At 57.2% G+C, this 26,223-nt stretch overlaps 1 protein-coding gene across 2 annotated transcripts; it reads right to left on the reverse strand.

Moving 5' to 3' along the window:
- On the reverse strand, positions 1–25,463 carry NADK (NAD kinase). 2 transcript variants are annotated; one of them, XM_069464705.1, is made up of 12 exons: positions 25,306–25,463; positions 11,930–12,148; positions 9,957–10,040; positions 5,509–5,638; positions 4,838–4,946; positions 4,601–4,686; positions 3,553–3,655; positions 3,115–3,266; positions 2,851–2,950; positions 2,617–2,774; positions 2,173–2,255; positions 1–1,721 (listed from the first exon to the last, which is right to left on the reverse strand). In XM_069464705.1, the coding sequence occupies exons 2-12, from the start codon at positions 12,106–12,108 to the stop codon at positions 1,571–1,573; spliced, it is 1,335 nt and encodes a 444-aa protein (XP_069320806.1). In that variant the 5' UTR covers positions 12,109–12,148; positions 25,306–25,463; the 3' UTR covers positions 1–1,570. The 2 variants fall into 2 exon arrangements, with proteins under 2 accessions (XP_069320806.1, XP_069320805.1); XM_069464704.1 differs by lacking the exon at positions 25,306–25,463 and having other exon boundaries at positions 4,838–4,943.
- Between the last annotated feature and the right edge of the window lie 760 nt (positions 25,464–26,223).

The following is a 26,223-nucleotide window of genomic DNA, read 5'->3' on the forward strand; positions in this document are numbered from 1 at the left end:
ACAAGTCTGTTTATTGATAAAGGGTCTGAAAATAGTAATAAGGCCTTCAACATTTAACAAATTTTTAAGATATTAACAATATGAAACATTAAGATTTACTTCAAAAATTCAAAATTTTCCAGATCATTCCAATCTCATGCTGCTTTAGGACTTAATTTAACATTTGCTTTTCTGTTCGGATGAGTGACTGGAATCCCAAGTGCCACTGTCTTCTGGCCAGAGGCTGCAGACACTGGCGCCACCTCCCTCAGCCTGTGTCAGGACACAGGACACACACTGGGCCCCTCCGTGGCTCCAGATGGTGGCCTGGCAGCCAGGCCTGTGGCCCAGATGCTCGTGTTGGTGGCCAGACGGCGTGAGCTGCACGTCATAAACACCCAAGTCGAGGAAATTGCACCAGCGGCTCCGGGAAGCACCGAGCAGGCAAAGGACAGACGTGGGCCCAGGACGGGGCAGCTCTCGTCCCTGCCCGTCCTTACCCACTGAATGACGAAAGGGCGACTTGAGCAAAACCCAGAGGGCAGTTCCTCAAAAGCAGACGCCCGCTGGACGATGACCAGGTGCGGCTCCCAGGTGGCAGACGCGGAGCCCTGTGCACACCCACTCGCGCTCCCCCTGGCCGTCTGTCTGCACCTTCTCACCGCGCCCGAGTCTCTCCCAGACCGCCAGGCTGCACTCGGCACAGAATGGTCCCCGAGGACAGTCGCGCAGAACAAACAGCAGCAGCAGGACGATCCTCTTCCCCTTTCAATTTTCGCAAAAGTGTGTACAAGAAAATATGTACATCAGCACTTCAGAAAGTTTAAAAGAATCTCTGAAAAGTATACACAGGATTAAAATACCTTCCTGGGAGCTGAAGCTACGTGAGGAATGTGTGTGGCCTGAGTCACCTGCCCCTGCCCAGCCGGCCCTGGGGGGACCAGAGGCCGCAGCCCACGCTCGATGCTGACCCGCGCGGGGAGGCGGGATGCGCCCAGCCCTCTCTGGAGCCGCGGCACAGCCGACCTGCCGCGCCCATCACTGCAAGACCCGTCCAGTGGGCCTAGGAACCCCCCCAGGGCAGTTTCGGGGAAAGGTGCCCGAAGGCAGAAGCATCGCGGCTAAAGGAAGATTTGTGGCCGAGACATTTATTTTCAACATTAAAGGACAGATCAAGTCATTCTGACCCTCTGAATCTCAGTAGACTGATTTGTGGAATTTCCTGGCATGGAATTATTAATTCAGAGCCGGGGGGCAGGCAGCCGGCTCCAGGACCAAGTGGGGGTCGTGGGACAGGAGCCTCAGCCCACCTCCCACTGTGCCCCATTAGAAATGCAAAATAGAAGTCAGATTTAAAATGTTAAAAAACAGCTGATCTGGTCGACGAAAGGCAGACCCAGGCTCTTCCCCAAACAGGCAGCGGCTCGTGACCGTTTATGACAGACGAACAGACGTGACGTGTCCCCTCTCTCTCACGCGCACACACTCACACACATTGGTCTGTCCCCAGAGGGCGAGCGGGAGGGCAGGAAAGGAAAACGAAGAGCCTGGAAGGCCGCGGGACCATGGCCGGGTCTGGACAGGAGCGCGGCTAGCCCTCGCCCTCCTCTTCCTCTGGGAAGTGGGCCTGCTTCTTCCTCACGTTCCAGTGCAGACACTGGGCCAGGCTCTCAAACCAGTCGCTCACGGGGTCTCGCACGCAGATGGAGGGCAGCGGGTAGCGAGAGGTAGTGATGCTGATGCTGCAGCCAGACAGGGAGCCACGTGCCCGGTGAGCCCACGGCACGCCCAGCGCCGACCCGCCCCGCCCAGGCCACGGTGCCCCAGGGCCCAGCCCCGGGTCTCTGAGCCCCAAGGGGCCAGGTGATGCTCCCCCAGGCAGGACGAGGGGTCCCCAGTGGGTGCTGGGGCAGCCACGACCCCACTCTCATCAGCCCGCCCGGTGCTGGAGGGCCAGTCCAGGAAACAGACAAACTCTGCCCAGGGCTCTGTGCGCCGCAGAGATCTGCCACTGCCAGGGACAGTGCGTCACGGGCAGCCGCCACGGCTGTGTGCAGGGCTGATGCCCCTGGGCCTGGGTCCCCTGACTGAGCCGCCCTCCCCCCGCTCAGGCCTCTGGCGCTACAGGGGACCACACTTCACCACCTGGCCCTGGGTCGAGGCAGGAGGGCCCAGCCCGGCCGCAACCCCCACCTGTCTCCGTGGCGGATCTCCTGTCTCTTCCGACCGTCAAAGGACACCCACGCAGTGTTCCTTGCTTCTGGTGACAGCATGATCTGAGGGTTCAAGCAGGGACAGGTGTGGGCTGGGGAGGGTGCTCCTCAGGGAACCGTGGGTGCTCACCGGAGGTCCCAGCGCCAGTGGCTCCGACCCCGCCCAGCTCACGGTGCCGGCAGAAACCAGGCGAGGGCGGGCAGCCCTTTCTGACCCGGGTCCGGGCCCCCAGCTGGCAGATCTCAGGCACCGGCGAGGCGGGGCCGGGTCCCGGGGTGCAGGGAGACGGTCCAGGAACAAGGCCGCGTCTGAGGCTGGAGCCAGCGGGCCAGTGGCACGGGGCCGTGCCCAGGTCCCAGCCTTTCCCTGGCGAGGGGTCCGACACTCGCAAATCAGAAGGGGTGGGGAGGTGTTGGCTCTGACCTTCAGCTCCACCCCTGCGGGGACCACGATGGGCCGGAAGGACAGCGAGTGGGGGCAGATGGGCGTGATCATGATGGCCGGCACGTTGGGGTGGATCATGGAGGCCCCGGCCGCGGCTGCGTACGCAGTGCTGCCCGTCGGGGTGGACACGATCACTCCTGGCGGGGACAGGGCGCAGGCGTCACTCCCGCTGAGAGGGGCGCTCAGGGCCCCAGGGCAGGTCTCGGGCCTTACCGTCGCCTTGCACCGTGGTGATGAGGTGTCCGTCCAGGTAGACGTCCACGTTGGACAGGTATGAGGAGGGCCCTCTGTCGATCACCACCTCGTTCAGCACCTGGAAGGGGTGGCCGGGCCTTGGACTGTCACGGGCGCCCAGCGCCTGCACCTGCCCTGGCTCTCTGCAAGGGCCTCATCCTGAGGTTGCGGCCGGGGCTCCCGCGCGGGGTCCAGCCCCAGGTGCCTGCCCTGGGCCCCGGGGAGCCCTGCGTGTCCACCCACCTGGTACTGCATGGCCTGCTTCCCGCCGTCCGCCTGGCCGGGGGCCGGCGCACCGTTCTCACTGAGCCCGTTGGGCACAGGCCCCTTCCTCCCTCGAGGCTCCTTCACCACCCGGACCTTCAGCCGGCTCCGAAGGACAACAGCTGCGTTCCCTGGGGCCGCGGGGGTCAGAGGGCACATCTCAGGGAGGTCAGTGGGGTCAGGAGCCCTCTTTCCTCCCAAGCTGGAAGTGACACTTCTGTGCCTTTTATGCAAATCAGTCCACTCCCCCAACACAAATGGCAGCTTCAACTAACGTCAGTGAAAAAATGTTTGAACCACTCAAAATTCACAAATCTCTGAATCTTGAGACTTTTAAATGTTGCTTTATGCACCATTAAATAAAAGGGCAATCCCATGTTCAGAGCTACTTGTGGGTTCCAGAACATTCCAACTCACCCTCTATCACCTGGGTGACTTGGGACTGAAAGTTCTCAAAGTTGAATGGTGTCAGGAAGCCCAGGGAGCCCAGGTGGAAAGCCATGACTGGAGGCACGCTGCCCTGCGGGCCGACGGAGGTCACTCAGCACCACTCTGTCCCCTCAACTCCGCCCAAGCTGTCAGCAGCACCAGACCCCTGGGAGGGGCCTGCCCCCGAGGACTCAGCTCTGTGGGGGACCCAGCTCCCGCCGGGGGCCGCACCGGCCAGCGAGCACAGGGTCAGTGTCAGGCGGGGCCGTCGTAGCCCCCCCAGAGGTGGAGGACCCCACGTGGAGGGTGGGCCGGGCAAGGCCAGGGGAGAGGTGAGGAGAAACAGAAGCAGTGGGCTGACTGGCTGGTCTCCGGGGACAGGAAAGAGCAGGGGAGCAGGCTGGGGGCGAGCTCCCTGGCCAGAGCCCCCCGCCCAGCGGTAGAGGGCAAGGGCGGGTGGCCAGGCAGTTCTGGAAGCACCTGCTTGCAGTGGGCAGGGAGCAGAGTCGGGCCCCAGGCAGGGCGGCTCTGCTGAGCAGGGAGGAAGAAGAGCCTGGAGGGAGGCGCAGGGGGCTGGGCCGGTGTGTGGGGGCTGCTCCCCTCTGGGACCTGCCACCTGCACCCCTCGCTCCCCGCCGAGCAGGCTGCTGGTGGCCCCGGGGGACGCTGCCCAGTGCCCCCACCCGCAGCCGTCTGGGGCCTCCACCCTGGGCTCCACCGTGGCTGTGCGGGGCCGCCTGGCAGCTCGAATGGCCGCCCGGGGTCCAGGGCGGGGCTCCCTCAGTGCCCCCAACTCAGCCACGGCACCAGCGCTCGAGGACGTCATCTGTCTGTGGACCTGCAGCCACGCCTGGGCCCACAGCCACCCAGCCTGTCACAGCTGCACTTGGCTCCACGGGCAAACTTACTCTGCCACCAAAAAACTGAGCTAAAAAAAATCAGCCTGAGTCCAAACGAGACGCGGAGCAACTCACCACTCCGGGACAAAGCTCCGCCTGCCGAGGAGGAACGCCACCCGGCCCCAAACGCGTCTCACCTGGAACAGCGAGGAAGCGTACAGCAGGGTCCCGTCCCCCCCCAGGCAAATGATGAAGTCTATCTGATTGGAAATGTCGTCGTAATCTGCAAAACATAAAAACAAAACCAAGGAAAAGCCGTCACACGCAGCCCCTCCACACTGCCGTGCACAGACGGCAAGGACAGGAACGCTAGAAGTTTCCACCAGGGACAGGGAGCTACGCCTAATAAACCGACAGAGTCAAAGATAACTCACCTTCTCGGAAAGTGCAGAATTTCTTCTTCACTGCCCCAAAGTTTTCGTCACTTACGATGGCAGGGTCTTCTAGCACCTTCTTTTCCACATACACGACCATGTTGTTCTCCTGAAATCAGGCGCGCCTGTGAGCTGTGGGGAGCCAAGCCGGCCCCGCCAACTCCCAGTCCAGATCCCACTGGTCTTTCAAAAAGCTCCTTTTAGGCCTTTGGGTTTGGGGAAAGGGTGAAAAATGACCACATTTTCCTGGCCAGGAAATCACGTCCAACCTGCTCACTTCACTGCGGTGCCCGCCTTGCCGGAGGCTCCGTGAGCCGGGCTGCCGGGGCGGTGGTCTCCCTGCTGTGGGCGCCGACTTGGGCTCCGGCTCCCGAGTCAGACCCGGTCTAAGGCTCCTCCCTCCCAACGCTCCAGGGAAGGGGGATCACCAGTGTGGCAGGGTAAGAGCTGGGCCTCTCAGAGGAGGATGAGGCTGGGGCTCCCCCCAGACGGCACCCTCTCCGCTCTCCCACTGGATGTGGCCCTGTGGCCCTGGACTTCCCGGCAAGTCACCAGTCTGTGGTTCCAGCAACACAAACGGACCAGGACACCGGGCAGACGCGGGCTCTGTCCCGCTCCGGCCGCAGCGTGGCAGAGGTCTCGGCCCTCCGCCCGCCCAGGCCCGCCCTTGCCTCCATGAGGTACGTGCAGAGCTCCTTGAACGGCTGCAGCAGGCCGGCGTCGCGGACCTTCTTGACAACCAGAACGCTCTTGGGAGACTTGTTCCACGTCAGCCGCTGGCTCGCGGGGTCCTGAATGTGCCTGTCAGGGAGAGAGAAGTTCACACCATCAGGGACCTTTCCCTTAAAAAAGGTGTATGACTTAGAAAAGAAAAATAAAATCCTAAAAATGTGTCTGACCCCTGGACAAACACACTCAACAGTGGTCACAATGTGGGCTGAGGTGGAACCAGCAGCCCCTGCCAGCTGGCACCAGGGCCCCCGGGCCGCGACAAGCCCTGGCCACGGGCCAGTGGGCTCCACGGTGACGACCTGTCTCCCAGCTGCTCAGGACCCCTCACTGAGGCTGCAGCGGTGCCCACTGATGGCTCCTTGGCACCGAGAGCTCACAAGGCTGCCCCAAGAAGCCCAAGGCCGGGCTCTCGGCTTGGTGCCCTCCCCACGCCGCACTCCACACAAAAACCCACGCCAGCCGACTCAGGGACTCTGCCCCCACGACCCACTCCCGATGGCTTCTGGTCCCACGAGAGCCAGGACCCCTCAGGACAAGCACTTCCTGCCTTGCACACGGGGCAAGTGCGGCTCGCACCACGGGATCCCTGTGTCAGCATCGTTCACCGTTGATTTTTACAATAAAAACTATGGCTTAAAAGTCAGTGGCAGTGCTGCCACCAGCAGCCACCCTGCAAGCTGCAAGGGCCCCTGAGGCGGGCACCGCGCTAGGCAGGCTCAGACCCCTCTGTTGTGCCGCCGGCACTGTGCCCGGGGTCGGGGTGTTTCTCCAAAGGCAGCCCGCCCAGCTGTGATTCCTATTTCTCTGTAAGTCACGAAAAACAGCCCAGCCGGCCCGGAACAACCCGGAACAGGCTCTGGGCAGCCTGCAGGAGGGTGGGTGCGGCCGCTCCTCTCACTCAGCCTTCCCTCAGCCCCACTGGGCGAGTCTTAAAGCTGCAGCGCAAGGGCCGGTGCAAGTTCCCAGTTGAGAAACCTGCTGCCGGCCGGGCCTTGCCAGGGCATCTCCCCGGGAGCCCAGAGCCCGACAGGCCACTGGCAGCTTTCGAGCTATGGCGCAAACGCTGACGCCTGCGGTGGCGCCTCCAGCCTCACCGGCACCGACCACCACGGATGCTGGTCCCAGCACTCACCCTCTCCAGGCGTGTCTGGGAGGCGACGGGTCACCCATGACACCCCGTGAGCCCGCCTGCTCCGGTCACACGTGCCCCTGCGAGGCGGCCTGCACCTCCTGGAGACAGCTGGTGTGCCCAGGCCGTGGACATGCCCCGCCAGTGACAGGGTGCGAGGCGGCCTGCCCCACCGGCGCCTTCCCACTGCGCACTTACGCTATAAACCTAATTTTTGCATCCTCAAAACTGAAAGCAAAACACAATTGTAGAGTGACTTGTTAACCGTGTTACGAAAGCAACTAGGTCAAACGAGCTTCCTAAAATTGTAAAGATCTAACGCAACAAAACAGCCTTCCTGCTGCTGAAAGTTGTCAGGACCACTTTCAACATCAAAGAAGCCGACCTCAACTCCTGCTCTTCACTGGGCTCGGTGGGCCCCGGCCGGCGGACAGCCTCTGCCAGCCGCTGCTCTGGCCTGCGGAACCGGCCTGGCCCCGTGGGAGGTGCGTTCGGGCCGTGGTCAGGTGGAGGGGTGTCCCCTCCCTCGCCACTCTGCCTGGCTGCAGCCCTCCGGCCGGGTCACACAGCAAAGCCGCTGCCCTGCACACGCTCACCCGGGCTCCCCAGAGTCCCTGCTGATGACCCCAGGCTCAGCTGTGCCCAGCCAGAGCCGCCAGGGTGCCGTCCTGCGCCAGCCTGAGGGACCACAAACCCATTCCTCAACTTCCTGTTAGGTCACCTGGCAAGCAGGATGCTGTGGGTACCAGATGCCCGGCCCACCTGGGACAGCTCGGAGGGGGACCCCATGGGCCGGGCCAGGGATGCCTGGCGGCTGAGCAGGTCGCCCCACGTGGACCCTCAGAGTGGCAATTGCTCCACATCTCAACTAACAAAAACTGCGTGTTCACAGTAAAATAAATCCCAGACAGTAGAGCAGGCAGTAAAAGTTCCTTGTGATCAGCCCCTCTAGAGTATCCGACTTAAGAGTATCAGGAAAAGCGCAGGTTAACTGCACAGGAAGCCCCTGCCCCAACCGTGGGAGGCACTGGGGAGGGGCGCACACTGGAGTGGATGGGAGTCTTGCCCCCCAGGCTATGTCCCCCGCAGGCTAGGGCTCCCTGGAGTGGGGGCTGGGAAGGCCGCCCTCCCTCAGTGCCAGCCCCAGCCTCACCGTACTCCTGCGGCCGCTGTCGGACCTGGGGGAGCAGCGCCAAGGCAGCCTGTGGCCCAGCCCGAGGAGGGCAGCAGAGCACACACATCCCCCGGACATGGTCCCGGGTCTGGCCCCCAGGAACTGACGGCCAATGAAGGCTGGGCGGCCAGAGAGGCCACTCAAGGTGGCACTTAGGCGAGATGTGAGTGTGGAGGGAGCAGCTCTGCCAAGACCAGGAAGTAGCGGGCGCCCCAGGCTGCTGGGGAAGGCCCAGGTGGGGCGAGCGGTGCAGACATAGGAGGGCGGGGGCTGTGGACACGGGGACGGGCAGGAGCTGGCCCCAGGCGGGCCGGGAGAGGCAGAGCCCACGGGGGTGGTCGGGAGTCTGCTCAAGGGAGGGGCAGCCTGGTCACAGAATAACTGCTTGGGTGGATGTTTTGGGGTCAAAATGATGGCATCTGTGGATGGACTGGCTGGGTCCCGCCATTTGGCAGCTGTAACTAGACAGATCCGACAGCTCCTGGACCCAGCAGGCACGGGGCAGGTTCTGCCTCAGAAACACGATGCCAGAGTCCCAACGGGCTGCCCTCCCGTCTGAGGGAAGCAGGGCGCAACAGCCTCGTTACTGGGACTCATGCTGCCCCGGGGCACCGCAGAGCAGGTCCTCAGACAACCCCAGGTGGCAGAACAGGGCCCGCTGCCACCGGCAGGAGGTGGAGTCCCCGCCCACCACATTCAGTCCTGCCCGGCAAAGGAAGAGCAGCAAAGCGGCCTTTTCCATTCTCTTCACCTGACAACCACAACAACATCCCTCCTGGTCACCAGCGCTCCTTGAAGAGCCACGCCCAAGCGCGCGGCACTGGCATGGATCCTCCTCGGAATGCGGAACGTCCAGGACCCTGGAGGAGGTCCCGGGGTGGGGTGCTCTGCACAGAGGCCTGCGGGGTGACGCACCCGTCCCAGACCCACAAAGAGCAGAGATTCCTCTGCAACAGGGCGATGACAACACTCACAAGATGCAGAATAAAACTCTCAGAACTGAGGCGAATTCTGAGTTTTGAAACCCAAAGCACCAATGTTAGGTCACTGCAGTGTTTTCCCCCATAGAACACATGTTAACAAAGCGCTTACCCTTTCGGAACCATCAGATGCTAAAAGGAACTTGGACTGATGGAGAGTAATTAGGGATCAAGAGCACAGTCAAGTGACACCAGCTGTCAAGCTCCAGACAGTTTTAGCACCGAGATGGCAGCGCCACAAGGACGAGTATCTTGCAAACAAGGAAAATCAGATTTAAAAAAGCCGATTCATGTTTCTGTCTTTGAAATAATTAAAGGAGAAACACATTTGATCCACCAAGTGCATGGGGACGGCACAGTTTCCCCCAGAGCTGTCACTGTCGCAACAGTAACTCTCAGAATTTCATGTCCATGGGCATCCGACACTGCCACGCCTGGGGCACAAACCTGGGCCCATGGCTGTGACAGGGTCCCCAGGCCACCTGGCGTCCGCTGGCCACACCCCCAGCTTGTCTGCCATCCACTTACTCCAAGGCCCTGGAGAAGCCTGAGCTGGACGGTCCCCAAGCAGAGGCCCCACTGAGCCAGGTCCAGTGAAGACACCCATATGTTTTGTTTTTTTTTTTGAGACAAGAGTTTCGCTCTGTCACCTGGGCTAGAGTGCCATGCCATCATCACAGCTCACCACAGCCTTATGCCCCTGGAGCGATCCCCTTGCGTCAGCCTCCTGGGCAGCTGGGACTACAGGCACATGCCATGACGCCTAGCTAATTTTTCTGTTTTTAGTAGAGACGGGGTCTTGCTCTTGCTCAGGCTGATCTCGAACTTTTTTTTTATTTCAGCACATTATGGGGGTACGAAAGTTACGTATATTGCCCTTGCCTCTGCCCCTGGTCTCAAACTTCTGACCTCAAGTGATCCTCCCCCCAGCCTTCCAGAGTGCTGGGATTACAGGCGTGAGCCACTGTGCCTGGCCCCATGTGGCTTTCTGTCGAAATGCCTTAGAACACATACTCCTCCCCCTGAGTGCCAGAGCCTGGCCCAGCAGCTCAACCCTGCCAGGCCCTGTCCCCGGGCCTCGCCCACCCGGGCCCTGGCACTCACATGATGGTCTGGGGGTTCTGCAGCACGCAGGCCTTTGGTCCAAAGGTGGTCACCGGGCAGGGTCCGTGTAGAGAGCGTGTCCTCCTGTGGGGAGAAGGCACACAGAGCCGTCAGGGTCGAAAAACATATACGTGGTGACAGACATAGATTATGTCAGCCTCCAAGAGATGCAAGCAACTCAAATGACGCCGCCATCATCTGCCCAGCAGCCACATGACAGTCCCAGAAGACGCCCTGGTCTGTGCCGCCATGCTGGAGCGCCACACGCTGCCCAGGCATCTCTCGAGGGCGCCCAGGCACCGACGCACCCTGCTGGACACATGCCTGAGACCGCGGTCCAAGCCCATGAGGACGACGGAAACGCAGCCTCGGGGGCCTGAGAATCCCAATCCCTGCGGGTCTCTTTCCAAGTCTCCCAGACCAGCCTCCTGGTCTGTGTGCGGGAATCGAGACCTTGGAAACCCTCTCTAAATAATCTAGATTAAAATTCTAACAAAAATGTTCACTCGGAACTGTATGTGTCAATGAAAAAGACACTGTTGCACAGCCTGCTTCTCCAGTAACTGACGAGCCACGCAGCCACAGGTGACTCGCCCACCAGGGGCCGCGGCAGCCAGCACACACTGGGAGACGCACAGGCCGGGGCTCCCCCTCAGCAGCGGGCTGAGGCAGCGTGACTGTCCCATTCCGTGTGCTGGGACGTCCGCTGCAACACAGGACGTCAGCCCAGGCCTGGGCCACCCTCTGAGCCTCGCACTCTTTTTGTGCCTCCAAAACACTGTCCCACAGCCGCCCAGCGAGGCTGGACGCTTCCGTCTCCCGCTGCCTGTCTCACGGCTCAACCAACTCCTCACATCCCGACACGGCTAAGACATCTTCCACGATCTGACAAGGGCTGGGCAACCTGCAGGGGAGGCTCGTTTGCCTCGGTCTTCTAAAAATTATAAAGCACATAACAAAACGAGAACTTTAGTCCGGGACCTGAATGCAACAGAAATGGTGCGTTCTGCCAAAACCCACAGAAACAAGAAACCAAAGCCGTCCTGTCCCGGCACGGCAGTGGCTGGAGGCACAGGACGCCTGGGCACGGCAACACGCTCGGGAGCAGACGCCGGGCCGTGGCCGAGCACACAGGGCAGGGGTCCCCACCCGGCCCCGGCGTGTGCCGTGACGCTGCGCACAGCCAGCAGTGGCACCTCTCCAGCTGCCCACTGAGTGAGAGGCTCTGTGGGTTTTTCCATCACACTTGACAAGACCATTTGCTTTTTAAAACTACTTTTCACACACACACAAAAACCCTTGCATTAGAGGCACCACCAGCCTCTGGCAAACTTCCACCTAAAACTCACCACATTGATTGTCACCAGAAACGAGAGCAAAATCCCCGGGTGCGTGCAGCCCTGTGCTGTCAGCCTGCCTCCACGCGGAGCTCTGAGCGCGGTTGCTCAAGCCACGTTGTGCAAAGGCCGGCCGGCGGGCGTGCTGGTAAAGGCCGAGACCACGGGGACAGCCCGCCCGGCCCCACAGCGCCGGGCCCGCCTCTGCGGCCACAAGCCCTGGCTCCCAAAGTGAGCAGGACCCAGAGGTGACAGCCCTCCGTGTGCTGGTGACTTCCACAGAGCACACGTGTTTCCTCACCACGTTCACTTTCACCTAGTGCCCAAAGTCAGCGTGGGCTGTGCCCAGGAGGTTCTGTGCCACCGCAGCAGATGAAGAAAGGTGTGACGTGGCCCTGCGCTGGCACCTGCCTTCCGGGAACGCGACCCCTGCAGGTGTCCAAAGGCCGCGCTGCCCCCTCCCCTCAGGACACAGCTTCGCTTGCGCAACCGCCCGCCCCGCCCTCTGGACAGAGCCCACGGCACCAATCAGCGCCCACACGCATCAGCAGCCCTTGCAAAACTCCCCGACAGTTTAATAAATCCCATCGTGGAACCACAGGGGAGGAGGACAAGCAGGGCCCTTCCTGCTGGTACCTGAACTCCTTGGTGCTCCCCGGCGCGGGCGAGGCGGACAGGCTGCGGGACTTGGCCCGGCCCCGGATGGGGTGGCCGTAGCTCCAGGTCTCGTCCCCATGGCAGGCGGAGCAGCAGTAGGCAGCCGACTCCGCACACAGCTCCTTGCTCACGTGCATCTTCTCTTGTTCCATTTCCATAGTCGATAAATGAGGACTTCGGTCAGAAGAACACCGATGCCTTAATTTAATAAGATAAATACAGCGATAAAGTAAATATACGTGTACAAAATAGCAATAACATATACACATGTACATGCGTCCATTTCATCAAGGGGAAAGAAATGGCTGAAGCCCAGTTACTAAAGTACTTTGAAACTAGGCTGTTTCCATCTTGAAGACATTTAAGAGCTCAGGAATCTACCCACGGATTTTAGTTCATGCAGAAGAGCTAAAGGTCAAAGGACAAGCAAGGCCACGGCCAGTCCTGTGTCTGAGTGAGTCCAGCCCCAGAGGGACGGGGTTTCCGCAGCCACGAAGACAAGGGGTGACACCAAACTGCGGGCTCGTTTCCACTCCGCCCTCACGCGCAGCAGCTGCCGAGAACAAAGGCCACACGTCCCCACCTGCACACAAAGCCGTGTCCCATGAACCAGTCGCCTCTGGGGGCCTGCAGGGTGTCTGGAGAGAAGCTGTGAGAACGGCCGTCCCCGGTGACAGCAGAGACTGCACAGAGGAGTCGGGGGTGGGACCGGCTCCGGCCACCAGAGAGCAGGAGGAACAGGAGCGAGGACTGGCGGCTCCCGCCTCGCCTGCAGAGGGCAGCAGGGCCCGCGGGGCGTGCGGGCAGAGGGGCGAACACCCCAGAGCACAACAGGCCACGCCCCAGGAGACTCCTCAGGAGAATGGAACGGAGACCCTGGGATCTCTTTCTCCAAACCCAAGAAAAAGAAAAATCTTTTTCCGAGGAAGAGGCAGCCAGTGTGCCTGGAGAGGCTGCGGCAGCGTAAGGCTTGTCGAGAGGAAGAAATCTTCACCCAGGAGGAGACACCAGTGATCCCAAAGCGGCGGCGGCAGGAGTGTCTCCAGGACAGAGCGGAAATTCTGGAAATTCTCCTCGGAGGAGGAGGAGGCGGCCGCGGCCCAGAGAGGCAGCCGCAGCAAGAAGAAGAAAAGTTCCACAAAGCCCCAGGCGGGTCAGAGCGGCGGCTCCTGGCAGGAGGCGCACACAAACCCAAAGTGACATTTCCCACACCACGTCCCACACCCTAATAAAAACAATGTCACAGCCGGCACGGTGGCGCGAGCCTGTGGTCCCAGCACTCTGGGTCGCTGGAGCCCAGGAGTCGAAGGCTGCAGTGAGCCGTGATGGCGCCACTGCACTCCAGCCTGGGCAACAGAGACCCTGTCTCAACAAAACAAAAATAAAATTCACCAAGAAAGAAAGAAAGAGAAGAAAGGAAGGGAGGGAGGGAGGGAGGGAGGAAAAAAGAAAAAACATCCAAGCCAGATCTGTGGCATTTCCAGCCCAAACCAGGAAAGGGGGCCACCCTGTGGGGAGACACCCTCGGGAAACAGCCGCCAGCCCAGAAGTCGGCTGTGGACAAGGCCGCACGTCAATCAGAGAGAAAACACAGCATACGATTTCAAATGCCTTCTAGTCCAGAAAAGCTGAATAAATATAACCAATAAGACCAAACCAGGCTGGGCGCGGTGGCTCACTCCTGCAATCCTAGCACTCTGGGAGGCCGAGGCGGGCGGATCAGGAGTCCAAGACCAGCCTGAGCAAGAGCAAGACCCCATCTCTACTAAAAATAGAAAGAAATTAGCTGGACAACTAAAAATATGTAGAAAAAATTGGCCGGGCATGGTGGCGCATGCCTGTAGTCCCAGCTACTCGGGAGGCTGAGGCAGGAGGATCGCTTGAGCCCAGGAGTTGGAGGTTGCTGTGAGCTAGGCTGATGCCATGGCACTCACTCTAGCCCGGGCAACAAAGCGAGACTCTGTCTCAAAAAAAAAAAAAAAAAAAAGACTAGTTAGGTGGGGCGCGGTGGCTCATGCCTATAATCTCAGCACTCTGGGAGGCCCAGATGAAAGGATCGCTTGAGTCAGGAGTTCGAGACCAGCCTGAGAAAGAGTGAGACCCCCATCTCTACTAAAAGTAGAAAAAATTAGCCGGGCATGGTGGCACATGCCTGTAGTCCCAGCTACTCTGGAGACTGAGGCAGGAGGATCGCTTGAGCCCAGGAGTTTGAGGTTGCTGTGAGCTAGACTGACGCCACAGCACTCACTCTAGCCCGGGCAACAGAGTGAGACTCTGTCTCAAAAAAAAAAAAAAAAGACCAAACCAGCAGACACATACACACAAACTCCACGCCCCGCACAGAGTCTATGTTTTAAGCTCAGCTTCTCTGAGACATTCACCAAACTGACCCATATTAAGCCTCAAAGCAAACTTCAAACTCCAAAGAGCAATGGTGGTGGAGAACCACATCTTCTGACCACAACACAATAAAACCAGGAAAGAACAAAAGTAGAAAAACAGAAAAACCCTCCAACCACTTGGGAGTTCCAGAACTTTCTCTTCACCAACTTAGGGATCAAATGAATGTCAGAACCACCAGGTGGAACCCCTGGAAGGAAACACAAAGCCGGTCCCGCCTGCAGCTGTGCGAGGTGCCTGCGGGTGGAAAGCGATGAAGCCAGCGTCTAACTCAGTACAGCCGGAAACAGAACAGAACGGGCGAGGAGCCGGCGAGCCAGGGACCGAGCCAGGGACCAGGGACCGGTGGCGTCACAGAGCAGAACAGCAGGGCAGGAAAAGCCGCGGGAACAGCCGCAGCTCAGGTTGGAGGATCCAAAGAACCGGGTGACCTGGGAAACACAGACCACGGTAATTTCCTGGGGAGAACGGAGGGGAGGGCGGCGGCCAGGGACGTGTGTCCTCCGAAGGAAGCCAGCACCCGCCTAGCGGGCGAAGCAGAACGCCACCACGGCGGACGCAGGCGCTGTGGCCAGGGGGGCTTCCTGCCATGCCCTCATTAGTAAGCAAAGGACACATCAGGACCACCTCTGGAGAGGCTGCGACACACAGAACAAAGACAAACGTTCTTTCTCATTAAAGGAGAACAACTTAATGAATCGAGGGTGAGGCAGATGCTCGCATCAGAAAGGACAAACGTGGAATTATGGACTAAATGCCTATGTCCCCCTCAAGTGTATGTTGAGCCCCTAACACGCCCCCACACACACACTGTGGCTGATTTGGAGATGGGGCCGCAATGGACATAATTAAGGTTAAATGAGGTCATAAAGGTGGGGCCCTGATCAGGCAGAATTAGTGTCCTTATCAGGAGACACCAGACAGCTCCCTCCCCACCCCCACGAGCCCGGACTCAGGGCCACAAGGACACTGCGAAGGTGGCTGTCACAGCAGAGTCCTCACCAGGAAGCGAAGGAGCTGGGACCTGGTGCTGGACTGCCAGCCTCCAGGACTGTGACAACACAGATTTCTACTGTTTACGCCTCCGCAGCCTGGGGTGCGTGTTCTGGGAACACAAACAACTCAGATGTGGGAGGGTATCAGAAAAGCAGAAGGAAAGTTCAGGAACTACGGACCAGCCTATGGACCCCACGTTAAGGCCAAAGGCAAGGGGTTCTCTGAAACCCAGAAGGGGGGTTCTCACGCTGGCTGCACTTTACAATCACCCAAGGAGCTTCAGAAAAATACCAATTCCTATGTCCCACCCAGACCAAATAAACATTCAGAACCTGAGGGTCCAGCCCAGGAACTGGTCCTCTGACGAGCTCTCAGGTGCTCCTGACGTTTGCTGAGGATGGACAGCACCATCCCAGTGCATCAGCACCCTCCTGGCTTGAGACACTGACATTTTATCCAAATATATGAAAAATTCAATGAAAACCAGAATCTACAAAAACATGTCTGGTTTAACCACTGCTATTCAACACTGTCCTGGCCACGGCCGGCCCGACAGGCAGGAAACGAATGACAGAAAAGAGCAAGTGAACCTGGACTAGCAGATGACCCGACTTCTGCGTAGGAAATCACAGTCTATAGAAGAGTGGCTATCTCTAATAAGTAAGTTTATTAGCAAAGTTGCAGGAGGCAAATTCAACATACAACAATCCACTGTATTTCTACATACGAGCAATGCATACGAAATTGAGATTTAAAAATATAACTTGCAATGGCCTTAACAGAGGAAATACGCAGGCAGACACCTGACAGAGTGAAACCCGCACGCAGAGCGCGACAGAGCATCGCTGACACACCAAAACGAAACCACGCAGCGGAGACACCAAGTCCCAGCCCGGAGGATTCGAGATCAAGACCCCAGTTCTCCCCAGACCAGTCTCCTGAGTCCGCCCAAACCCTGCACACGAAATCAGGCAGCCTTCTCTACAGGAAATGACAAGCTGGGAACAAAATTCACAGGGAAATGTAAAGGCACCAGCTAAAAAACTTGAAAACAAACCTGGAGGGCCAACACGGCCTGACCGCACAGCTTGCTGCACAGCCGCAGGAAGCGGACGGCGTGGCGGCCCCCGGACAGACACGCAGGTCAAGGCCACAGGGCAGGTGCACAGAAGTAGACCCCAGAGCCCTGCACAGAGATGCTGAGGCCATTCGGCAGGGAGAGGATGACCTTCTCACTAAGCAGTTCTGGAAAAGTGGAGAGCCACGTCTAAAAGAAGGAGGCCTTTTCTCTCAGCTTTGTTACTTAAAAAAAAAAAAAAAAAAAAAATTAAAATAAAAGAAGCCCAGCCGGGCGCGGTGGCTCATGCCTGTAATCGTTAACACTCTGGGAGGCCAAGGTGGGAGGATCGCTCGAAGTCAGGAGTTCGAGACCAGACTCAGCAAGAGCGACCCTGTCTCTACTAAAAATAGAAAGAAATTAGCTGGACAACTAAAAATATACACATATAAAAAATTAGACCAGCCTGAGCAACATAGCAAGACCCCATTTCTAAAAAAAAAAAAAAAAAAATTAGCTGGGCATGGTGGCACATGCCTGTAGTCCCAACTACTTGGGAGGCTGAGACAGGAGGATGCTTGAGCCCAGGAGTTTGAGGTTACTGTGAGCTGCGCTGACGCCACAGCACTCTAGCCTGGGCAACAGAGTGAGACTCTGTCTCAAAAAAAAAAAAAAGAAAAGAAAAGAAGCCCAACTGTTTCCTCACACCATGTACAAAGATTAACTCAAAATGGATTATAGACCTACATACCCAGACTGTAGAACTTTCAGACTTAGAAGAAAGCATTAGAAGAAATCTTAGTGGTCTTTAAAATCTTTTATTTTTGGCCAGGAGCAGGGGTTCCGCCTGTAACCCCAGCACTCTGAGAGGCCGAGGCGGGTGGATCGCTCAAGGTCAGGAGTTCTAGACCAGCCTGAGCAAGAGCAAGACCCCGTCTCTACTAAAAATAGAAAAATTAGCTGGGCGTGGTGGCGCATGCCTGTAGTCCCAGCTACTCAGGAGGCTGAGGCAGGAGGAGCACTTGAGCCCAGGAGTTTGAGGTTGCTGTGAGCTATGACTGCACCACCGCACTCCAGCCTGGGTGAGAGTGAGATCCTGTCTGCAATAAAAGGGGGGGTGGGCAAGGGATCTGAACAGATGCTTTCCCACAGAAGATGTGTCAAACGCATATAGACACATGAAAAGTTACTCAACGTCACTAGTCATTAGGGAAATGCAAGTTCACACCACCATGAGATGCCACTTACGCTCCACTCGAGTGGCTAGAACGGAAGAGAACCAACCGCACCCAGGGCTGGCATGCGAGGTGGCGCGGGCAGTCAGGAAGGGTGGACAGTTTCTTACATGCCAGCAGGGCTGCCGGAGGATCCAGCCACTCCACTACTAGGTGTCTATCCAAGGGAAACACATAACGCTTCCCTGGAGGAAGAAACGGGAAACTACCTTCATCCAGACCTTTGCCCTACGGACACCTCCTCAAGGACACATGTCCCCCCCCCCCACTCCCTTCCCTTCCTGGCACTTAGTCACTCCCTGTCCTTTGTTGCCTCCTCCCTGGGAGTCTGTCTCCTGAGGTCCTCCCTCCAACACCCAGCTGCCCGCTGGTCATCCCCCAGGTACCGACAGGGAGGGAGACATGCAGAACCAGGCTCCCTCAGCACCTGCAACCTCGGGACTAGGCCCAGCCGAGCCAGGGGTCCGTGCCCATTCAGGACTCGAAGGAAGGGGTGGGAAGGGTTTCCGGGTGAAACAGAGCGGGAAGTCGAGAGCGCAGGGGCGGCAGGGTGGAGGGCCAGCTGGCTGAGGCCACGACGGGAGAGGCCGGCGTGACCTCAAGTACCCGATGGCAGAGAGCACAAAGTCCACATGGTCCCCAAAGGGCACCAGAACTGGTGAGAGATACAAGAAGGCAGATTCTGGCTCAGTTTAAAAAAAGAACTGGATAGCTACGTTAACTCCTTATTCCAATAAGAACTGTCCAGAGGAAAAAACGCCAAGAGCTGGCTACACGGAGCACCTCCCTGCGCAGGTGCCGTCCTCACCGCTCTGCCTGTGTCAGTTCACTGCGTCCTCCCGGGAACCGACGGCACAGGCCCCAGCCCGCGGCACAGGCCCCAGCCCGCGGCACAGGCCCCAGCCCTCGGCACAGGCCCCAGCCCGCGGCACAGGCCCCAGCCCGCGGCACAGGCCCCAGCCCGCGGCACAGGCCCCAGCCCTCGGCACAGGCCCCAGCCCACGGCACAGGCCCCAGCCCTCGGCACAGGCCCCAGCCCACGGCACAGGCCCCAGCCCGCGGCACAGGCCCCAGCCCGCGGCACAGGCCCCGCAGCGCCGCGTTCCCTGCGTTGGTCTCGTCGGCCTCCACGGGCACAGACCCTGGCCCTTAAATCAGGCCCTGAGTTCATCGCAGACCCGGACAAGGCCGCCTTCCTTGTCAACTCTTATTTCCAATCGTGCCACACCCCCAGCGGGCACAAGCGCCGACACTAACTCAGGTTTCCCTGTGTGGCCTTTTCCCGTCCCATTGTTTCCTCCCGCGTCCCTGGGGGCGTCGCCCCGGTGCGGCCTGTTGCCGCAGCTTCTCCACATTTCATGAGTGAGAAAACCTAGCTAGCTTATCAACTCTCCTTACTCTGTAAGTCCATGTAGTCAGGGGTGCCACAAGTTGTTAGACTGTCCACAGAGTGTCTTTAAAGGGACCTTAAATGTGCTTAGAGAGCCACCAAGATTATTTAAAAAAAAAAAAAGCTACCAAAAGACAATTTCAGGCCGGGCGCGGTGGCTCACGCCTGTAATCCTAGCACTCTGGGAGGCCGAGGCGGGTGGATCGCTTGAGGTCAGGAGTTCGAGACCAGCCTGAGCAAGAGTGAGACCCCGTCTCTACTAAAAATAGAAAGAAATTATATGGACAACTAAAATATATATACAAAAAATTAGCCGGGCATGGTGGTGCATGCCTGTAGTCCCAGCTACTCGGGAGGCTGAGGCAGTAGGATCGCTTAAGCCCGGGAGTTTGAGGTTGCTGTGAGCTGGGCTGACGCCACGGCACTCACTCTAGCCCGGGCAACAGAGTGAGACTCTGTCTCAAAAAAAAAAAAAAACAAAAAAAAACAAAAGACAATTTCAGTAGCTGTACTCTTAAAAAAATAAAAAAGAATTTAAAGTGTATGTATCTTTTTTTTTTTTTTTTTTTTTTTTTGAGACAGAGTCTCACTCTGCTGCCCAGGCTAGAGTGAGTGCCGTGGCGTCAGCCTAGCTCACAGCAACCTCAAACTCCCGGGCTCAAGCGATCCTCCTGGCTCTGCCTCCCAAGTAGCTGGGATTACAGGCATGCACCACTATGCCCGGCTAATTTTTTCTATATATATTTTTAGCTGTCCATATAATTTCTTTCTATTTTTAGTAGAGATGGGGTCTCGCTCCTGCTCAGGCTGGTCTCGAACTCCTGAGCTCAAACGATCCGCCCACCTCGGCCTCCCAGAGTGCTAGGATTACAGGCGTGAGCCACCGCGCCCGGCCTTAAAGTGTATGTATCGAAACAAAATAACAAGGAATCTAATTAACATCAGAGTGAAATTGGAACTCATGATTTTAAAAGGATATAGCATTTAAAAAATAGTTTTCAGCTCTGTCACCAGGAGGCCCAGCACGGGGCAGGAGCCAAAGGTCCCGGGAGGAGAAACAGCCATGTGGACTCCACCTCGTCTTCCAGAAAGAGGGCCCGACTTCTTTCCTTCTAAATTAAAATAAGGTTCTACTGGGGCATAGCTAAATGTTTAGTAGTACATACAATCAACAGACGATTACAAGTAATGAATTTCAAACTCTGGCCAAGGCTGGGGTGGTGGCTCACGCCTGTAATCCCAGCACTCTGGGAGGCCGAGGCAGGAGGATCACTTGAGGTCAGGAGTCTGAAACCAGCTTGGGCAAGAGGGAGACCATGTCTCTACTAAAAATAGAAAAATTAGCTGGGAGTCGTGGCACATTCCTGTTATCCCAGCTACTCGGGAGGTTGAGGCAGGAGGATCGCTTGAGCCCAGGAGTTTGAGGTTGCAGCAAGCTGTGATGACACCATTGCATTCTAGCCTGGGCAACGGAGTGAGACTGTCTCAGAAAAACTAATTAATTAATTAAATTAAAAATAAAAGAATAAGCCAACCGCCACGTGGGCCGCCTGCAAGAATGCAGCATTGGCTCAATCAGTGAAATCCAGCACGTCAACAGGGAAAATCCATCAGTGAGTGGTCAACTGCGGCACATGCACACAGCAAGACACCGCTCAGCAAGAAAGGGGACGGACTACTGATTCACACAGCGGTCGGGACGGGGAAATTTTGCTGGAAAAGGGTAATCCCACATGGTGACGTACTGTGTGATCCATTCCTGTAACATTCCTGAACAGACAGAATCATGGAGACGCACAACCGGTGAGGGGCTGCGGGGCTACGAGGGGGGTGGGCAGCGCGAGGGGCTTCCCTGGCACGAGAACAGTTCTGTGTCTTGGTGGCGGTGGTCACACCAATCTAGGCGTGACATGAAACCGCACAGAACGCCCCCCCAACCACACACAGGTAAGACTGGCCACATCTGAGTCAGGTCTGGAGTTAACGGTATTCGCTCCTGGTTTTAGTTAATGTCAACTCCTTGGTTTTACTGCTGCACTCTCGAGGCGTAAGATGTTACCACTGGGGAGGCTGAGGAAGCCTACAGGGGTCTCTCTACTATTTCTACAACTTCCTGTGAGTTTTTAATTATTTCAAAATTAACAGTCAATAAAAAAGGATAAACCAATCAAAATCACAAAAGGCAAATGTTAAAAAAACATGTATTTTTAGGCTGAGCACAGTGGCTCATGCCTGTAATTCCAGCACTCTGGGAGGCTGAGGCCAGGGGATTACTAGCCCAGAAGTTCAAGACCAGCCTGGGCAACACAGTGAGATCCCATCTCTACAAAAAATAATTTAAAAAATTAGCAGAGCATGTTGACATGAACCTGTAGTCCGAGCTACCTGGGAGGCTGAGGCAGGAGGATCACTTGAGCCCAGGAGTTTGAGGTTGCTGTGAGCTATGATGACACCACTGCATCCCAACCTGGGTGACAGAGCAAGATCCTGTCTCAAAAAAAAAAAAAAAACCCCCCAAAAAACAAAACATAAAACCCACATATTATTACTGATATGTTACCTACAACCTCTGTTAATATTTACTTATAAAGGCTAACTTGATGACTAGGCAGTAAACTAAGTTATAAAATAATTACATTAAATGTTTTTTTTTTTTTTGAGACAGAGTCTCACTCTGTTGCCCAGGCTAGAGTGAGTGCCGTGGCGTCAGCCTAGCTCACAGCAACCTCAAACTCCTGAGCTCAAGCGATCCTCCTGTCTCAGCCTCCCGAGTAGCTGGGACTACAGGCATGCGCCACCATGCCCGGCTAATTTTTTCTATATATATTTTTAGCTGTCCATATAATTTCTTTCTATTTTTAGTAGAGATGGGGTCTCGCTCTTGCTCAGGCTGGTCTCGAACTCCTGAGCTCAAGCGATCCGCCCACCTCGGCCTCCCAGAGTGCTAGGATTACAGGCGTGAGCCACCGCGCCCGGCCCTATAAAATAATTACATTAAATATTAAAACCAGCTTTAAAATTTAAGATATCACAGTATACATATTTTTTTAATGGACATCTCTAATACCATACCTACAGTGTCTTTTTTTTTTTTTTTTTTACAATAGTCATTTACAACTCAGATTTAATTCATTTGTTTGGTATGTTAACTGTTTTAAAAGGACACAATTCTAACTCCATCCAAGTGTATTCAAATTGCTCGCAGCACAAGTTTTTTTTTTTTTTTTTTTTTTTGAGTCAGAGTCTTACTCTGTTGCCCAGACTAGAGTGCAGTGATGTCAACACAGCTCACTGCAACCTCAAACTTCTGGGTTCAAGCAATCCTCCTGCCTCAGCCTCCCCAGTAGCTGGGACTACAGGCACCACCACGCCTGGCTAATTTTTCTATTTTCAGTAGAGACAGGGTCGTGCTCTTGCTCAGGCTAGTCTCGAACTCTTGACCACAAGCTATCCTCCCACCTTGGCCTCCCAGAGTGCTAGGATTACAGGCGTGAGCCACAATGCCTGGCCCTACAGCACAAATTTAATTTTAAAAAACAACTTCTGCATTATGAATTTTTATTACAAAAACGTATTGGGGCACAGTAACATTCATAAAAAACTCATACAAAGTGGTAAGGAAAAACATTAAGATGCCAAAAAATAAATGTACAAAGGACATGAACAGAAGTCACACAAATACAAACATAATAGGTATGAGGTCCAGTATGGGCTCTCAACAAATATTTGTGTGTTTCTTTTTTTTGAGACAGAGTGTTGCTTTGTTGCCTGGGCTAGAGTGAGTGCCGTGGGGTCAGCCTAGCTCACAGCAACCTCACACTCCTGGGCTCAAGCGATCCTCCTGCCTCAGCCTCCCGAGTAGCTGGGACTGCAGGCATGCGCCACCATGCCCGGCTAATTTTTTCTATATATATATTTTAGTTGGCCAGATAATTTCTTTCTATTTTTAGTAGAGACGGGGGTCTCGCTCTTGCTCAGGCTGGTCTCGAACTCCTGACCTCGAGCGATCCACCCGCCTCGGCCTCCCAGAGTGCTAGGATTACAGGCGTGAGCCACCGCGCCCGGCCACAACAAATATTTGTTAAAACACTGAATGAACAAGTTATATTTATTTAGTAACAGAAATGGGGAAATGTTTAACCTCACTAGTCAACACTCAGTTGTAACAAAACTCAGTGCCTATTAAATATCTCATCTCCCTCCAGTAAATAGTGCGGGCGCTGGCAGGGAGATGACAAAAGTGGCACTGACACTGGCAGCACATAAACTGAGAAAGACCTTCTGGAAAGTTCTGTGGCAATGTGACTACAGAGCCAACCCCGTGACCCACGTGACAGGATTACAGATGTGAAGGGCCCTTTAGACGCGGCTCCACCTCCCTAACGGCAGAGGAGGAAAGCAAGGCCCTGCGCAGTTTCGAATGCTGAAGCCGGGCATCGCCCACCTGCCCAGGTGCGAAGTGCGCGTGGCGCCCTCACACACTCCAGGCCACCTTCACTGCTCCTCTCTGAACACTCTCACCATCGCTCCAAAGAACCTAAACACTTATTTTTATTAACATACCTGTTACCATGTGTTATTGTGGGTTGGGAGATACTGCAAATGACAAGCCACCAGCACAAACAATAGAAATGGAATCCTGAGGTCACCCACTTGTCCAGAACGCCTGAAGCCAGGTGGTGACTGCTGACAGTGTAAGGACTAAAACGTGGAGCCGCTGCAGGCGGCCTTGAGGCGGAAAGTGCGCTCCCGGCCACTGCACCGTCTTTGGCCCAGGTGCTGGGTCCTCGTGCTCAGCTCCCTCCTGCTGTTGTACAAGCCTACAGATTCCACATCATAAAGACATACGGCCATAAACTCTCACAAAACGCCCACCTGCCTCTTCACTCTCCAAGTGAGACCTGCATTTTCGGAAGTGCTAAACTCAATAAAATCAACTGTATTGTTTCTGTTTTACTTAATCCCAAGCACCACTTTTCTCCTATTTGTTAACTACTTCCACTCCACCAAGAATTGCTGCTTGACTCTGCCAGCCGTCTGAGAGACCTCACTATGATCTTTTATGAATTAAACAGGGTTTTGTGCTAGCCTGGAAACCTGACTACTCACAGCAATTGCTTCCAGGGGAAAATGCTACTTAAGAACCCAACAGCTGACTGCCAACTGACTTTAGCAAGACAAACCCACACTCGATTTCAAAGAAGAAAAAAACAGAACATTGTACAGGGCGTGGTGGCTCAAGCCTGTAATCTCAGCACTTTGGGAGGCTGAGGCAGGAAGACTGCTTAAAGCCAAGAGTTGGAGACCACCCTGAGCAGGAGCGAGACCTTCTCTCTACAACAGCTGGTTGTGGTGGCACACACCTGTAGTCCCTGCAGCTTGGAATCAGCGTGGTCACACCACAATGTGGCCACCAAGTCCCAGTGCAGAAGCCACTTCCGAGAACAAACAGACCACGCACAGAAGTTCCGAGGGGGCAGAAGGTTTCCAAGGCTTGAGAGGACCCTGTTCAGGGAATGAGTACTTGAAGGGCATCGTCCAACAAGGCATTCAAATGACTTACTTATCGGCGGACAGCGAGACACATGGAACGAATGAATACTTTTGAAACATACCCCTGTCAAGAGCCAGTAAGAATGAATACGTTTTGAATGTAAAACAGAGTGTGTTCTAAAACAAGAAAGGAAAAATAACTTGTGATTCAGCGTCAAAGCCAAAAGGGATCCCGCGGCTGGGGAGGACCCGGAACGGGGCGGTCCGGCCTGGGAAGGGAAACCCCACCCGCCTCCCCAGCCCCCGCCGGGCAGCTGAGCCCACAAGTAGGAAGAAAACGGCCCGGAGCCCAGGGCCAGCGGGCTGCGGTGCTGACACGTGGGCTGCGGGTGACAGCGCCCGCAGGGTTTGGAGAGGACTTTGGAATTTTCGGGCAAGCGTTGGGCAACAAGTTAAGAAACGTGTTTTCAGAGAATTCCACGCCAGCGCCGCCTTGCAGAATCCTTAATTCACCACTTTCCCGCCGGGTCTGGGTCCCTCTCGTCTCTCCCACGCCAAGGGCCCCTGAAAGACCCGCGGCAGCCGCGACGCCGAGACCAGGGCGCCGCCTCCCGCAGGCCGGTCCGCGAGGCCGCGCCCCGGGACGGAGCCGGAGCCGGAGCCGCGCCCCGGACGGGAGCGGGTCGGGCCGGCGCCTCCACCGCGGCCCGTCAGGCCGGCCCGGCGACCCCGAGCCTGGGGCTGGCGGTCCCGAGCGGGCGGCGGGCTTGGGCCGCGCACTCACCGTTCGCTGCCGCGGGCGCCTGCGGGGGCGTCTACATGCCGGGCCGAGCCCGCCCCGCCGCCGGCCGTAGCTGCCCGGCCCCCCACGCCGCGGCCGCCCGCCGCGCCATGGCCGCTCGGACCGGCGCCGGCGCCGCCGAGCGACGCGCCGCGGCCGCCAGTGCGCAGGCGCGGCCGCCACGCATGCGCCGTGCCGGGCACGTGGGGCGCGCCGGGCCCGGGCTCCGGGACCCCCCGCGCGGGGGCGGCGGGGACGGCGCGCGCAGAGCTGGGCGGCACGGGCTGCGTCTCCACTCACCTGGCGGCGGTAGCGCGTCCCGTCTGCGCCATGTGTGGGCCGCCGGCGCAACCCTGCCCCGCGCTCCGCCAGGTGTGCGGCTCTGGGAGCGCAGGTGCCCGAGGCGCGGCCCCGCCCGCGGCAGACTCCTTAATTACCAGGTGTGACCCGGCGCGACCAGACCGGATTTGGCTGAGACTTCCCCGCCCCGCGGCTACCGGGGACTCAAGCCCGCCCGGCCTGCCCCGGCGCCTGGGCCTGGCTCCGAGCCCGCAGCAGAGGGCGCGGCGGCTGCGGCTGGCGGGCGTGGAGCGCCGTTGTGCGCCGCGGGCCGCAGGACGGTGGGGGGAAGGGCCAGGGCCCCGAGCGGACTCCGCGCAGCCCGGGCACTCGCTGCGCCAGGGCTGCCCACCGCGAGGGCGTCCGGGCGTCCGTGTCCCGCCACGGGCCAGGCTCCAACCTCTACTGCTGGGCCGCTGTGGATTAAATGGGCGGTGTTCCGCCAGGTGCTCTGTCACCTGCTGGCTCCCCAAGACTCTTCCAGCCATTGTTTTCTTTCTTTTTTTTTCTTTGAGAAAGGATCTCGCTCTGTCACCTGGGTGGAGTGCAGTGGCGTCAGCCTAGCTCACGGCAACCTCAAAC

The sequence above is a fragment of the Eulemur rufifrons genome, unplaced genomic scaffold (assembly GCF_041146395.1).
Source record: "Eulemur rufifrons isolate Redbay unplaced genomic scaffold, OSU_ERuf_1 scaffold_84, whole genome shotgun sequence".
Classification (NCBI taxonomy): domain Eukaryota; kingdom Metazoa; phylum Chordata; class Mammalia; order Primates; family Lemuridae; genus Eulemur; species Eulemur rufifrons.